This window comes from Panthera leo, chromosome A2, assembly GCF_018350215.1.
Source record: "Panthera leo isolate Ple1 chromosome A2, P.leo_Ple1_pat1.1, whole genome shotgun sequence".
Classification (NCBI taxonomy): domain Eukaryota; kingdom Metazoa; phylum Chordata; class Mammalia; order Carnivora; family Felidae; genus Panthera; species Panthera leo.
Genome location: NC_056680.1, coordinates 69478119 through 69493728, shown reverse-complemented (window position 1 = coordinate 69493728; position 15610 = coordinate 69478119). Strand labels below are relative to the sequence as shown.

The 15610-nt window shown below is 38.2% G+C and overlaps 1 protein-coding gene and 1 pseudogene across 10 annotated transcripts in view; both read left to right on the top strand.

Moving 5' to 3' along the window:
- Positions 1-15610, top strand: part of BLVRA (biliverdin reductase A) — a 48515-nt gene that overhangs the window by 8402 nt on the left and 24503 nt on the right. For 2 of the 10 annotated variants that reach the window (XM_042914280.1, XM_042914235.1), the window contains exon 1: positions 7051-7466. The exons of 7 other annotated variants lie outside the window; for them this stretch is intronic. In XM_042914280.1, coding sequence (XP_042770214.1) covers positions 7464-7466 — 3 coding nt within the window. In that variant the 5' untranslated portion in view covers positions 7051-7463. Of the gene's footprint in view, positions 1-7050; positions 7467-15610 lie in introns of those variants that run through there. One more of the 10 variants, XM_042914251.1, reaches the window with a different exon arrangement.
- Positions 8956-10333, top strand: LOC122205670 (annotated as a pseudogene).

Sequence of the window (15610 nt, the reverse complement as noted above, 5' to 3'; positions counted from 1 at the left end):
AAGTCACCAGTAGCTCATATTGCCAAATTTTGTGGAAACTTTCTTCTTGAGGCATTTGACACTATCGGCCATGTTCTTGCAATGTTCCCATGATATCTCAGGATTTCTTCCCATCTCTCTGCTCACTTCTCATACTTTTTCTTGGGCTTCTCTTCTGTCTGCTTCTTAAAACTTTGCATTTCCCAGGACACTTCTCACCCTACCATTGTCCTGGGCTGCTCATCCAGTCCCACAGATTTTATTGATCAGATTTAGGAATGCCCCAGATGGATCTGTTCAACCAGATCCTACTCCTCAACGTCAAATCCATCTATCTGGAAGCCTGGATTGCTCATCTTCATTGAGAGGTGCCACAGGCACTCCCAGCTCAGTATCACCCAAGCTGGACCTGCTGTTTTTCACCTGACTCACGTAAGCTTCTCTTAATGGGGCCCTGTACGGAAGGGCACTAGTGCTGTCCATTTCCACGGCCTAGAAGCCTGACATCCTCCTGACTCCTTTCCCACACTCCATCCCGTAAATCCTGCTCTTTTCTTTATTTTGATCTAAAATTTATGAAACAGTACATTGTACCAGACTCTACATTTGGCTTTATGCCTATAATGGTAAAAAATACAGATGTGGTACTTGTACTCATGGAATTTGCTGAGAAGTGAGACCATAATATCTTTCACATCTGCCCTTTTCTTGCTTGACTTTCTGCCTCCTTATCGCTTCCTCACTTCTGTACTTATTCTCCTTTCCATTTTTTTAAATGTTTACTTATTTTTGAAAGAGAGTGAGCACATGCACACAGGTGGGGGAGGGTCAGAGAGAAGGGGACAGATGATCCGAAGTGGGCTCTATGTTAACAGCAGAGAGCTCAAGGCGGGGCTCAAACTCACGAACCCTGAGGTCATGACCTGAGCTGAGGTTGGACACTTGACTGACTGAGCCACCCAGGTGCCCCACTGTCCCCTCCTTTTCTTACCCTCTTCTAGGTCTTTTGAGGGGCAGAGGAGGAGACCTTAGGCATAGAACAGACTTCTCAGCCTCTGTTCGTGACATGTTGTCTTTGTTGGTCTGTGCAAGGCTCCTCTCTTGTATGTATGTTCTCATTCCTTTTGGTCTTCATCCCCATTCTCACCCTCAAAGACAGCTGTTCTAATGTATTAAATGATTGTCTTCTTGTTTTCATGTATTTAGGAAACTATATGTCACTGTCTTTGTATAAATACCCTTCACATTTACATTTGGTGAGATTAGCTTTTTAATTTTTTTTGGTGTACAGTTCTGTGAATTACCACAATCAAGATTTAGACCCTTACTCCAAAATATTCCTTTCTGTTGTTGCTCCTTTGTTTGTCACAGCCTTCCCACCCTTAACCCCTGGCAACCACTGTGTAATATACTTTTAATTTTAGTAATTGTATTATGTTACAGTTTATATCTAGTTCTCTTTCTTTTTTTCCTACTCAACACTACATTTTCAAGATAAAACATATAGTTAATCTGTTGCACTGTATCCCATGATGTGTATCTGTTTAATCCTAACAAGACACCTAGGAGCAAGATGCTATTATTGTCTCAGTTTTGTAGATGAGGAAAATGAGGGTTAAGTAAATTGCTCAAGTCACAGGGTATTGGGGGCAGAATGGTGATGCAAGCCCTGATGTCTCTGACTCCATGAATGTCTTTCTTCTTGTGTATATTCAGCTAATCCTGTCCGTCCAGTTCAAATGTTGTTACTGTTGCATGAAAATTTTCTCAGGGATTTCTCTCTAGAAGTGGTATCTCCCTCTCCTTGATTCTCATTGCTCTTTACTTTTTGGTTACTTTCCATTCTCTGACCTCAAATATGGCTGTCTGTGTATCTTGTTCATCTTAGTATACCCACAGCATCTGGCATGATGCCTCATACTTAGTTTGTCGTCACCAAGTGTCAGTCATCATTTAGTCAAATGATCAGATGGTTCAGAAACTGTTCAGTAATCCTGTAATGCAATCCAGAACTTGGGTGGGTTAGAGAAAATGTGGAGGAAGGAAATCATATGACAGAAAATTTCAAGGAAAATTTGCTGTGATTCAGAGTCTGGCTGGAGTAGAAGGGCGGAGAAAGATTGTCAGCCTCAGCGAGCCCTTGGATCTCAGAGGAACTTTGCTGAGTACACGAATGACTCCCAGGATTTTGAGCATTTCAATCTGGGTGCCTGATAGAATTTGTAGAGCCATTGGCATTTGCCCAGAATTTCAGAGCATAGCCAGTCAGGTAGAGTGGATGGCTGGCATCTAGCACAGAGCGGATGATCCAGGTCAGAATGAGATGGCCAGGTGGAAACTGGAAATGCCCAATTGGCATTTCTTCTTATGATTGGAACTTGGAGGAAAGAATGGCTCACAGCTCAGGATGTTGGAGTCTTCAGCATAAAAGTGGTCATGGTGAAGGGACTCCCCCCTCCCCCAACCTCTGGGACTATGGGGAAGAGAGGAAAACAGAGGGACAAGGATTGAGTGCTGGGAATTATGCACTTCCAGGGGGCAGGGTGAAGAAGGAAAGTGAAGTATGAAAAGAAAACCTCAGTATGAGGTGAGAAAAACCAAGAAAGGAGGGAAGGTCCATTTGAATTTTAAATAGGTCTGAGGTCTAGGGGAATTCAGTAGAGAAAAAGCCCTTGAATTTAGCAACGAGAAGGTCTCAGATCTGTGATGAAGCAGAGGAGCATTGAAAACCAGATTACAACTGGGCCAGAAAGTATGGGTGGAAACAGCAGTTGTGAGGAGTCAGATGATTGGGGACATTGGACAGGACACCGTCAGGGGCAGAAAGTCCCCAACATGGGACAGCAGAAGATTCTGGGCCTTATAGAGGGAACTCCAGGAAGGGAGATGGGAGTAAGCCAAAGAGTCCATAAGCTGTCAAGTTCTTATCTACTTGGAGCATCCCTTAGATATTTGTATGTATTTTAAGTGTTTTTATTTTAGGTAACTAATATATTCAGTTGATTCAAAATTTTAAAGGCTTTAGAAGAAAATTCTCTTCCCTCCCAGCTATTCTGTTTCTCATGCTCCCACATAACTTTGTGTTCCTGGAATCTTTCTTTCAGAGAGATTCTAAACATATACAACAAATATTTTTTTTCTCTCCATATGGCTCCTTCTTTTTTGTACAAACTATAGCACACAACTTAACACTGATCTGTTTTTTGCTATTCTCACCTAGCAATCTATCTTGGAGATCAGTCCCTTTAAATACAAAAAGAACTTCCTTGTTCTTTTCTATAGCAGTGTAATATTTCATTAAGTTTTTTTTAATGTTTATTTATTTTTGAGAGCAAGAGAGACAGAGCATGAGTGGGAGAGGGGCAGAGAGACAGGAAGACACAGAATCCGAAGCAGGTTTCAGGCTCTGAGCTGTCAGCAAAGGCCCGATGTGGGGCTCGAACTCATGGACTGCGAAGTCATGACCTGAGCCAAAGTTGGCTGCTTAACCAACTGAGTCACCCAGATGCCCCTGTAATATTCCATTTTAAGAGCATACCAAATGTACATAACCAGCCTGCTATTATAATATATAATATAACATATAATACAGTCCACATGTTATTTTCGATCTTTTGCTGTTACAAATAAGGCTGCAATAAACTTAAATCATCTCATTGTGTATCTCTATAGGATGCATTTTTAGAAATGGATTTATTGGAGCACAGAGAATTTGCATAAGTATTTCCAAGTTGCTCTCCACAAATTTGCCCATTTTTCTCTCCCACTTGCAGTGTATGACTATACCTCTTTTTCCACACCCACCAATGTGCTGTCAAACTTTTTGATCCTTGTGAACAGTGGATGAAAAACATTAGATTGTTGTCCCTGATTATTTGGAATCTCCTTCCCCCCCTCCCAGAGTGGTAGTTCAGCACGTGTCCCCATGTCTCACCTCTCAAGGTTCCTGTAAAATTATTTTACATTTTCTCTTACCTTTTTCATCTCAAAACAAGTTTTTTCTAAGTTAGCAGAGCATGTTTTCTTAATCCTGACTTCCTTCAAATGCTGTGATCAGATCTGGAGCTCCAGACCCCAGCTTCTCTGACTCCAAAAGAGGGAGCAAGTTCATTCCATGACTGTGATTTGGCTCTGAATTTTTGAGTCACTTTGCTGTCCTGTATGTGTGTCCTTTTTCTGCTGTCTTGAATCTGCTCCTTTTCCTCTACTGTAGTGGCATTTACCCAAAGGTTCAAGATAAAGTAAAGCAAACAACCGAAAATGGAATTTTAGATATCCTGGTTGCTAGAAATCCATTGCCCACCCTTACTGGCTCCTTTCTGTTACCTTCAACCTCCTCAACCTGTGTGCATCTTCTCTTTCTGCTCCTTTCTATTGCCCTTTCCTCTGCCTTCTGCTAGTTCCCACCCTCTAATTTCTTATATTACAACTTTATGCTAAGAACACTTAGAATGATTTCTTTTTTTTAAGATCTGTTCCTAACTGATACCTTGTGGAGTTTAATCAAAAGTAGAAGTACATTGAGGCACTCGCTCTGTGTCTCTTTCTCTCAAAAATAAATAAAAACATTAAGAAATAAGAAAAAATTAGAAGTACATTGTGTAAAAATGGTAGTATAAAGTTTGGGAGAGAGGAGATGGAAGTATAATATTGTAAGAGTCTTATATGTGAAATGGTATATTGTTTTCAGGTAGCTGTGGTAAGTAAAATATGTATAATATAAAAGCCTTTAAATAACCACTAAAGAGAAGTTGCAGCTATAGCCAATAAATGAGGTAAAATGGAATCATAAGAAATACTGTATTAATCTAAAAGAAGGCAGACAGAATAGATTGGACAAATAGAAGACAAACAATAAAGTGTTGGTTTAAACCTAACCATCTCAATGATTATAATGTAAATTGTCTAAACACTTCACTGAAAGGCAGAAACTGTTAGATTGAACAAGACCTGACTATATGCTGCTTAAAGAAACTCACTTTAGATATAAAAACACACAAAGGTTAAAGATAAAAGATTGGGGGAAAAAAGTACTATGCTAACACTAATCAGTGGAAACCAGAAGTGGATTGTTAGTATCAGACAAAATAAATTTAAGGGCAGAAGTATTAACTGGAAAAAAATGGTCACTTCAGAATGATGAAGGAGTCCATTAATCAAAAAGACATAACCAACCTAAACATTTATATATCTAATAACAGAAGGTATTATGGAAAGGTCCACCCAACAACTGTAGAATATACATTCTTTTCAAATGTGCCTAAAACATTTACCAGGATAGGCCGTATTCTGGATCATAAAGCGTGTTTCAAAATTTTTTTGATGATTCAGATCATTTAAATAATTTTTTTCTTTTTTCTTCTTTCTTTCTTTCTTTCTTTCTTTCTTTTTCACTTAAAGGATGTTTTGTGACTGCAATGCAACCGAATGAGAGATCAATAATAGAAAAATATCTGGAAAATCTGTAAACATTTGTAATCCAAATAACACATTTCCAAATAATCCATGGGCAAAGAATTAATCAAAAAGGAGATTAGACAATAAACTGAATAAAAATGAAAGTGTGGCGTTTTACAATTTGTGGGATGCAGCTAAAACATTGTCATCCCAGAGAAATTTATAGGACTAAATGCTTATTTTTGGGGGGGAAAAAAAAAGAAAAAAAGGGTTTCAAATCAGGGACCTAAACTCTTATCCTCAAACTAAAAAGAAGAAAGCATGTTAAATTCAAAATAAGCAGAAAATTTGAAGTAATAAAAATAACAGAAATCTATGTAATAGGAAACAAACAAACAAAAACAATTGGGAAAATCAGGGAAAGCAAAAACTTTTTGAGGTCATTAGAATTTATAAACCTTTAACTTGGCTTTGGAAAAAGAAAAGCCAGAAGTTAACAAATATCAGAAGTGAGATTCACCCTGTCTGTTTCCAAGCTGTCCACCTGCCAGATGGTGCCTCCCTCCAGAGTTTTATCTCAGTTGCCACTGTGTTTCAAAAACCCCACACTGCGGAGACACCTGTGGCTCATGTCCACGTTGATCCTCTGGGGGAGGTTCTTGCCATGCTCTGGCCAACACTTGCTTGTTCCAGAAAATGTTAATGTGACCATGCAGTGGCAACAGCTCAGAGTTTATGGTAAAATCACAACACACAGCCTGTACCAGGGTTTGCTGCCTTCAGCCTGTGTCTTTGTTCCTATACCAGTGAACAGGCAGTTCTATGACACCCACTGGGTCTTTTGCTCATGGAGAGGCTGTATCACCTCTACTGAATGCACTCCTAGCAGTGGAGCCACTTCTCCCTATGAAACCTAGGGGATCCTCAGACTGTGCTGCCTGCTCCCGAGGCTCTGCCCTGCTTCCTTATTGGAGCATGAGTTCCAAAATTTCAGCCTGAGCTCCACTGTTTGCAAATAATTGGCAGTATTGAAACCCTCTCTTTTTTCCCCATCAATGGTTTTGGGAAACAGTTTTCTTGTGTAGTCCCCTGCTCGTGTTTTCATTCTTTCTGTCTTTCTTTCTCTCTACCTACTTGCAGGGGGAGTACTTTTCTTGCATGATCCCAATGCAGTGCCTTATCTCCCCCTCTCTCTTTCTCTTCTCCGTGAAATAGCTCCATGAAAACAGCTCCTGCCCCTCCACGACAGCATGGCTCTTCTCTCCCCCAGTTCACCTCTCCACACCACATACCTGCCACATTCTTTCCCTCAAATTATGCAGAATGTTCTGTTAATCCTTAGATCCGTTTCCTAGGTGTTCCAGATGTTTCGATGTTGTTGTAGCTGTGTTTGAGGGACAAGACATGCCCAGTGTCTACTACTCCACTGTCTTCTGGAAAAAGTTTTTTTTTTTTAAGTTCATTTTGAGAGAGAGCTGATAGGGAAGGGCAGTGAGAGAGGGGGAGAGAGAATCTCAAGCAGGCTCTGCACTGTTAGTACAGAGCCTGACATGGGGCTCGATCTCACAAACCATGAGATGATGACCTGAGCTGAGATCAAAAGTCAGATGCTTAACCAACTGAGCCACCCAGACACTCTTGGAAAAAGTCTTAATAATAATAATAATAATAATAATAATAATTAATAATTGAGCATGTTTTCCAAAATGAAGATTCATAATAAACTGAGTTTATCAAGTGTCTTAATCTAAAAGAAAAACAATGGGCAACTTTAATGTATGTATATTCCAACTATACCTATTAAATAAGTTGAATCGTTTTTAACTAAAAAATGTTTCTACTGAGAGAAATTCTGTTGGATTGAAGACACAGGTTGCTATGATGGGCACGCCTATGGAGAGGGACATTTGTCAGGGAACTGACGGTGGCTTCTAGGACTTAAGGGACTCTGTCCTACAACTGTAAGGAACTGAATTCTCTTGGCAATCATAGGAGCTTGGAAGAGAACCCTGAGCTGTTATGGATGAGAACATAACGTGGTCAACTCCTAACTGCAGCCTTGAGACTCTGAGCAGAGGACCTAACCCATGGTAATTGTGAGATAATATATTTGACAAAGGGTCAGAGATCGGTGTGTTTGGGCAGACTCCTTTCTGGTCATTTGCAGCTGAAAGACATCTGAAAACAAAATGAGTGTCATATAGTTTATCATTTGTGTACTTAGTGAACTCCTGTCAGTTTCCAAAACACAGTACCAATAGAGAAAATCATGAAGTGTTGGCATCAGCAACAATTCCAGTTCAAACAACTCAAGATCAACCTCTCCATCATCCAGTTAGAAACCTATGTTTAGAGCTGCCCATTTTTTCTCAGATGGATTAAGACAGTGTAGGCAAGCTATGGTCAACCTGACCATGGTCGAACTTGCTTAGATGAGTTCAACTCTGTACCATTCCAAAAAGTAATTTTCAATTATTTCTTTATTCTAGAGTAAGTGACATATGTATTTATTTGAAACCACTTACCTAGGGTTGCCTAGGTGGCTCAGTTGAGCATCTTACTCTTTATTTCGGCTCAGGTCATGATTTCATGGTTTGTGAAATCTGTGCTGGCTTGCTTCAGATTCTCTCTCTCTTACTATCTCTCTGCCCCTCCTCTGCCGGTGCTCTCTCTCTCCCCATCTCTCTCAAAATAAAAATAAAACCACCTACCTATAAAGCATCATAAAATTACAAATAGTTCATCACGAAAAGGCAAACTCAAGTAATCAGAATCATGTGTTGCATGTTCAATAAATACTCAAGAGACCATAGCAGACAGATGAGTCTATAGGCCTGGAAGATTTGTTCAGGGCCATTGCAATGCAGATTTTTCTCCACCTTTCTCAAAAGCCATGGGACTATATAATAAAACCTGAAGTTCGTAATTATCCTAAGGCATTGTCTAATCCAGTGGAAAGTAAACCAAAAAAAAAAACCCAAAAACAAAAAAAAAAACAAAACAAGGTTTTCTGGAATATCTAGAATATTCAGTTGTTCAGAAACAAAAATGCCCCCTTCCTGGATAAATGAAAAGTCTAATGTATTTTTTCCTTTCAAATTGATTAAATGACAAATATTTTGAATTCTTAAGTGTTACTTCCTTAAAAGAGGAAAGTGGTATCTAATACTGGCAAACGTTTTATTGCCCCAGTTTTGCAATAATTATAAGTGAAAAAAAAGAGGAGTAAGAGAAGATAAACAGTACAGAAAAACAATAAAAGCATTCAGACTTTTCAATTGTGCAAAAAATTTTGTATACTTCTGTTAGTTGTAAGCAATTGCCACAAAGAAAACAGAGTTCATCTTGTGGTATCTATGTAACCTGAAAATTTGTGGAGGGAAATGTTATAGAATTTAACTTGTAATTAATATTAAACATTATGTTTACACTAATGAAACACATAATTTATGGACTATGAAGTAACATGTATACAATATTTTTTAAAGTTTATTTATTTTGAGAGGGAGGACCAGAGGGAGAGGGGGAGAGAGAATTCCAAGCAGGCTCTGCATTGTCAGCTCAGAGCCTGATGCAGTACTCGAACTCATGAACCATGAAAACATGACCTGAGCTAAAATCAAGAGTCAGATGCTTAACTGACTGAGCCCCAATATACATACAGATTTTTAAGATATAGCTTGAGACTTAAAGAAGCTTAGTTTTTGTGGCTGTGGGTTATATTCCCAGACCCCTAAGCTTTTATTCCTTTTATTGTATAGAATAAAACTTTGGTGGGAAACTTTGAGAAGCATGTCTTAAGATATTAGATAATCCTTTTAAAAAACACCTTTATTGAGGTATACTCGATATATAATACACTGCACATATTCACCGTGCACTTTGATAAGTTTTGATGTATGTATACATCTGTGAATACATCCTAGCAATCTAGGTAATGAGGTTATGCATCACCTGCAGAAGCTTCTTCATTTTCCTTTGTAATTTCTCTCTTCATCCCTCCTCACCATCTGTCAACTAGGCAAGTGATCTCTAATCTGCCTTCTGTCAGTATAGATTACTTTGCACTGCCCAGACTTTTGTATAAATGGAATGATACACTATGTGTTTTTTGAGGGAGTGTGTTAAAAAAAAAAGGAAAGAAAGAAAGAAAGAAACCTTGTTTAGAGCTTCCAGTACTTCAGAAGGATTGAGACAGTGCACGCTTCTACAAGCACAAATGGACCCTATACAGAGTTACCAGTTCCCACATGTAATGTAAAGAAATGGAGATAGCTAGTTTCTCGGGCAAACTATTCCACCTAGATTCCCAGTGTATCCTGCTTTTAGCCCCCCTGCAAGTGTTACGATGACAAATACGTATGCTCATTAGTATTATGTGCAATATCGAACAGTAGTTTCAGCTCAGGCCACATCAAATGCCAACCCAGCTCAGCCTACTGCTTCACAGCCTCTACATTTGGCACATGTTCCTGGGGAGTAATCTCACCAGCTCCAAATCTAGTGGTCAAAGAAAATGGATCCAAAGGAGGATGTTCAAATGAATGCACAGGGAGGGTCAGTGCTAAATGAAAATGTCAGCTGACACTGGCTAGATTGGAGGTGCATGTTTTCATAAGCTGCAGTTCCCTTCAGCACAGTATATTTCTTTTCTTCCTTTTTTCAGTTTATCATGGCAACGGAAGTCATGTTACTAGTTTATGTACAGCAAGTTGGATGATTTCCTGTTAGGCAAGAAAGAGGTCAGCTGTTGCTGTAACATTGTCACAGTTAACAGTGATGGGAAACAAACATGAAAAAGTAGATCATTGTATGGATGATGGGCTTAATGGTGAGGGTTGTGAAGGTGCAGATGAAGATGACCATCAATTTAAAGACCTCGAGGGCCGCCTGGGTGGCTCAGTTGGTTAACTGACCGACATGGGCTCAGGTCATGCTCTCGAAGTTTGTGAGTTTGAGCCCCACGTCAGGCTCTGTGCTGGCAGCTCAGAGCCTGGAGCCTACTTTGGATTCTGTGTCTCCCCCTCTCTTCCCCTCCCTTGCTCACCTTCTGTGTCTCTCTGTCTCTCAATAATAAATAAATGTTAAAAAAAAAAAAAAAAAGACCTCGGTTAATGGCTTTTGCTTGGTCTTTTATCACTGCGTTCTGTACGTAATACCAGAGGGGCTTCCAGATGTCAGCAGTTAAGCATGAAAAGTTATTGCAGCTGAAGAGGAGGGTTTGACTTTAGGAAAGTGTTTTAAATAATAGTATAGTATATATATATGTGTGTGTGTGTGTGTGTGTGTGTGTGTGTGTGTGTGTAAACACACACATACATGTTATATATAATTAAATATATAACCTTTTTATTACGTACAGAGGTTTTTTTTGTTAAATGTAAGCTTATATATATGAATACCATAAACACAAATGGATTGCTAATTGTGTGATTTTTAAAGATACTAACAGAACATAGTGTAACAACATTGATCTTCCAAACTTTATTCATCTCAATTATATATATTATACCAAGACAGACATATTTATGAATCTTATTTTTTGTTTTAAGTTTACTTATTTACTATTGAGAGAGACAGAGACAGCACGAGGAGGGGAGGGACAGAGAGAGAGAGAGAAAGAGAGTGAGAGAGAATCCCAAGCAGGCTCTGCAGTGTCAGTACAGAGCCCAATGGAGGCTTGAACTCCTGAAGCATGAGATCATGACATGAACCGAGACCAAGAGCTGGATGCTTAACCAACTGAACGACCCAGGTGCCCCTATGAGTCTTATTTCTTTTTCTTTTTTTTTTAACGTTTATTTATTTTTGAGAGAGAGAGACAGAGCATGAATGGGGGAGGGTCAGAGAGAGAGGGAGACACAGAATCTGAAACAGGCTCCAGGCTCTGAGCGGTCAGCACAGAGCCCTACGCGGGGCTCGAACTCACGGACCGCGAGATCATGACCTGAGCCGAAGTCGGACGCTTAACTGACTGAGCCACCCAGGCTCCCCGAGTCTTATTTCTTAAAAGAGCTGCTTTGTGTATAAATATCTATGGTTAGTAGTTCAGCGTGTGTACCATTCAGTGTGTAATTTAATATACTTTCTATGAATTATTCTGAAAGTTTTAAGTGGATGATCTCACAGTTTTTAATGAAGAATGTTACTGAGTTTAAATGTGCTACTAGCTTCTTGTCTAGACATAAACCAAGAAACTTAGCAGTGATCTTAATTTTATTAGGTAAGGGACACCTATTTTAAAAGCATGTATCATCTATTGGAGTTAGTACCTTAAAGAAAAGATTGCTCTTCAGTGGCATCAACAGTGGTATAAAATATTTTATAAAGGCAATATAAAAGAGAATACTTTTATAAAATCAATTATCCTAGAAATCATTTTACATTACAAGAAAATTACGGACCAGTAACTCTCATGAACATAAATGCAAACACTCTTAATAAGATTTTAGTGAATAGAATCATCAATAAATAAAAAGGATAATACGTGATGGCCAAGTGATGTTTATCCTAGGAATGAAAGGCATCATCAGATCCATAGACTTTAAGAAGAAAAAAAATTATATGATCATCTCAATAGATCAGAAAAGGAATTTGATTAAACTGTTTTTAGTTTTAAAAACCATAAAAACCATTTATAGTTTTAAAAAACAGCAAAAATATGAATAGAAGGAAATATTCACATCATGATAAAGGGTATCTACAAAAAAATCTACAGCTAACTTAAGTTTTCATGGTAAAAGACCCAAAGTTTTTCCCCTTAGATTAGAAAGTAGGCAAGAATGTCTACTGTCACTAATCCTAGTCAAAATCATAGTGGAAGACCCACCCAGTGCAATAAGGCAAGAAAAGTAAATAAAGCACTGAAGATTGGGAAGGAAAAAATGAAACCATCTCTATTTATGTCTGACTTTATGGTCTATCTAGAAAATCTGACAGAATCTACAAAAAAAGCTGCTAGAAGTAATGAGTTCAGCAGGATTACAAGATCCAAATTGGCATATAAAAATCAATTATATCTTTGCAATAAACAATGAGAAGTGGAAACTAAAAAAACATAGTATTTACTAGCACTAAAAATCATAAATACTTAGGTATAAATTTAACAAAACATGGCAAGATTCATACACTGAAAATGATAGAATGAACGAAGTCAAAGAAGACCTAAATAAATGGGGATATATACCATGTTCATGGATTTGAAGATTCATTATTCCAGGATATTTGTTTTTTCCCCCCCAAACTATATTCAATGTAATCCCATTCAAAATCCTGGCAGTTCTTTTCTTTTTGGTAGAAATTGACAAGCTCATCCTAAAATTTATATGTAAAGCCAGGAAAACTAGAATTTTTGAAAAGAAAAAAAAGTTGGAAGGTTGACAGTAATTGATAGTTAGGTTTATAGTAAGTTTATAGTTAACTTTGTAGTAAGGTTAAAACTTACTATAAAACTACAATAATTGAGACAATATCCACCCCCAAAAATGCAAAGGCATTTAAATGGAAAAAGAATAGTTTTTCTCAATAAATTTTTGTTGGAACAATTGGATATCATATGCAAAGAGGAAGAAAAAAAAAAAAAGAACCTTGCTGGCCTCCAGAGGAGATGGCACATGAGCTGGGTGTGAAGTCTGGGTATATTTACATACAAGCCTGGCATACTTCTGCCTCATTGTAGACAGTTGGTATAGAGCCTGTGGAATACACATTCTAGAGGCTGCATCTCTACCTATCAAGAGCCCTTGTATCTACCTTAACACCATATATAAAAATTCAAATCAGAATATAAACTATAACATAACTAAAACTATAAATCTTAACTATAAAACTGCTAAAAGAAAGCATAGGAGAAAACCTTTGTACCCTTGGGTTAGCCAGAAGAATGATATATTAAAATTTTTGTGATAAGTTGGACTTCATCAAAATTAAGAACTTTAACTTTAGCCTCTCAAGAGCCATTCTTAAGAAAATGAAAAGACAAGCTGGAAGCTGTTTGCAAATTACAAATTTGATAAATGAACAAAATGAATATATTAAAAACATATAAAGAACTCTAAAAACTCAATAATAACAATCCAGCAGAAGGTGGCAAAAGATTTTAACAGATGCTTTAACAAAGAAGATACAGACATCTATAGGCAGATGGCAAATAAGCACACAAAACAATGCTCAACATCACTAGTCATTATGGAAATATATGTAGAAATCAGAGATACCACAACATACCAATTATACTGGCTAAAATGAAGAAGAGGAGAAAAACCTGATGGTACCAGGTGTTGGTAAGAATGTAGAACTCAGACATTGGTGGTGAGAATGCAGAACAGCACATATAGCTTTGCCAAGGTTCACTTCAGTAAATAGTTTCACAATTTCTCATAAAATTAAACCCATACTTAACATGTGACCCAGCAGACATAACATATGTATGACTTAACATAATTCACAAACATATGACTTAACATATGACCCAGCACTCTTATACCTAGGTATTTACCCAAGTTAAATAAGAACTGTGTTTATACAAAAACTAGTCCATGATTGACTATAGCGGTTTTATTCATAAAAGAATGAATTATGAATTCATTTGAGCTTGGAGCATCAGAAATGTTCTTCCTTTGCTAAATGGATAAACAAACCAGGATATGTATACAATGGACTGCTACTACTTAGTAATAAAAAGAAAGAAATTACTGCAACATGTAACAACATAGATGAAAAATGCATTGTTCTAAGTTGAAGCCAGACTCAAAAGACTATATACTGTATGACTTCATTTATATGACTTTCTGGAAAAGGCAAAACTGTTGACACAGTAAGCCAATCAATGGTTGCCTGGAGTGGGAGTTGGATTTGACTTTTACAAAGGACGTAGGTAATTATGGAGGAGGCTGATAGAATTATTCTATATCTTTACTTGTGGTAGTAATATGTATGTTGGTCAAAACTCATGGAAATGTACACTAAAATGGGTGAATTTTATTAGATACAAAAAATCTAACTGATAGCATCAAAAAGGGCTTCGTAAGATCCTTGGGTCTTGAAAGTTTTGAAGGTGTCCTGGTGGGGAGTAGGGAGGAGCTCAAGGGACAAAGGATTTGCAAAGACTTAAAGGTAGCAAACAGTGGTGCCTGGGTGGCTCAGTTGGTTAAGCATCCGACTCTTGATTTCGGCTCTAGAGACTTGAGATTTGAGATTTTTGTGAGATTGAGCCCTGCATTAGGCCCCACACTGTCAGCATGGAAACTACCTGGGATTCTCTCTCCCTCTCTGTCTCTGCCCCTCCCCCGTTCATGCTCTGTCTCTCTCTGTCTCAACAATAAATAAACGTTAAAAAAAAAAATTAAAAAGAATAGAACAGGGCAAGAAGTAAAGCAGTTATAAAAGCTGTGGGAACAGTCCAAAAGAGGAGATGGTAGCTTGGATTAGGGGGTAGCAATGAAGATGGACAGAAGTAGATAGAAGGCTTATGGACGGATCTTGGCCACTTATGGGTGAATTGGGTATGGAATGTGGGGCAGAGAAAAAAGGCCAGGATAACTCCCAAGTTTAAGGACCTGAGCAACCTAGTAGATGGTGGTGGCATTACTGAGATGGAGAGTGAGGGAAATATACCTTGGGTGAGGGGTTGGAGTAGAGAATGAAAAACTTCCCATGTTTTTGTTCCATGAACACCAAGGGGCAGAGGGTTTTTTTTTTATGTTAAAGTATTTTTTTTTGTTGAGATATAATTGACACATAATAATACATTAGTATCAGATGTACAGCATAATGATTGAGGATTCTTTTCTTTTTTAAAGAACTTGGGCTTTGGTATTTTTCTCTCTTTACCTGGTGTCTCAGTTTAGGCTGCTATGATAAAGCAAAGAAAGTACCACAGACCAGATGGCTTATAAATAACAGAAGTCTATTTCTTACAGTTCTGGGGCTAGAAGTCCAAGATCAGGCTGTGTGGTGGGGTTCTGGTAAGGGAGCTCTTCTGGATTGCAGATTGCTGACACCTGGGCAGAGAGCAGGGCGAGGAAGCAAGGTCTTTTGTGACTCATAAGGGCACTAATCCCATTCATGAGGGCTCCTACCTTATGCACTCCTCTAATCCTAATTACCTCCCAAAGTCCCTACTTCCTAATACTGTTATATTGGGGGTTAGGATTTCAACATATGAATTTTAGGAGGACACAGTCAGTCAATAACAGGAAAATGGAGGCTTTAATCAGGGGAGGGACTTAGTTTT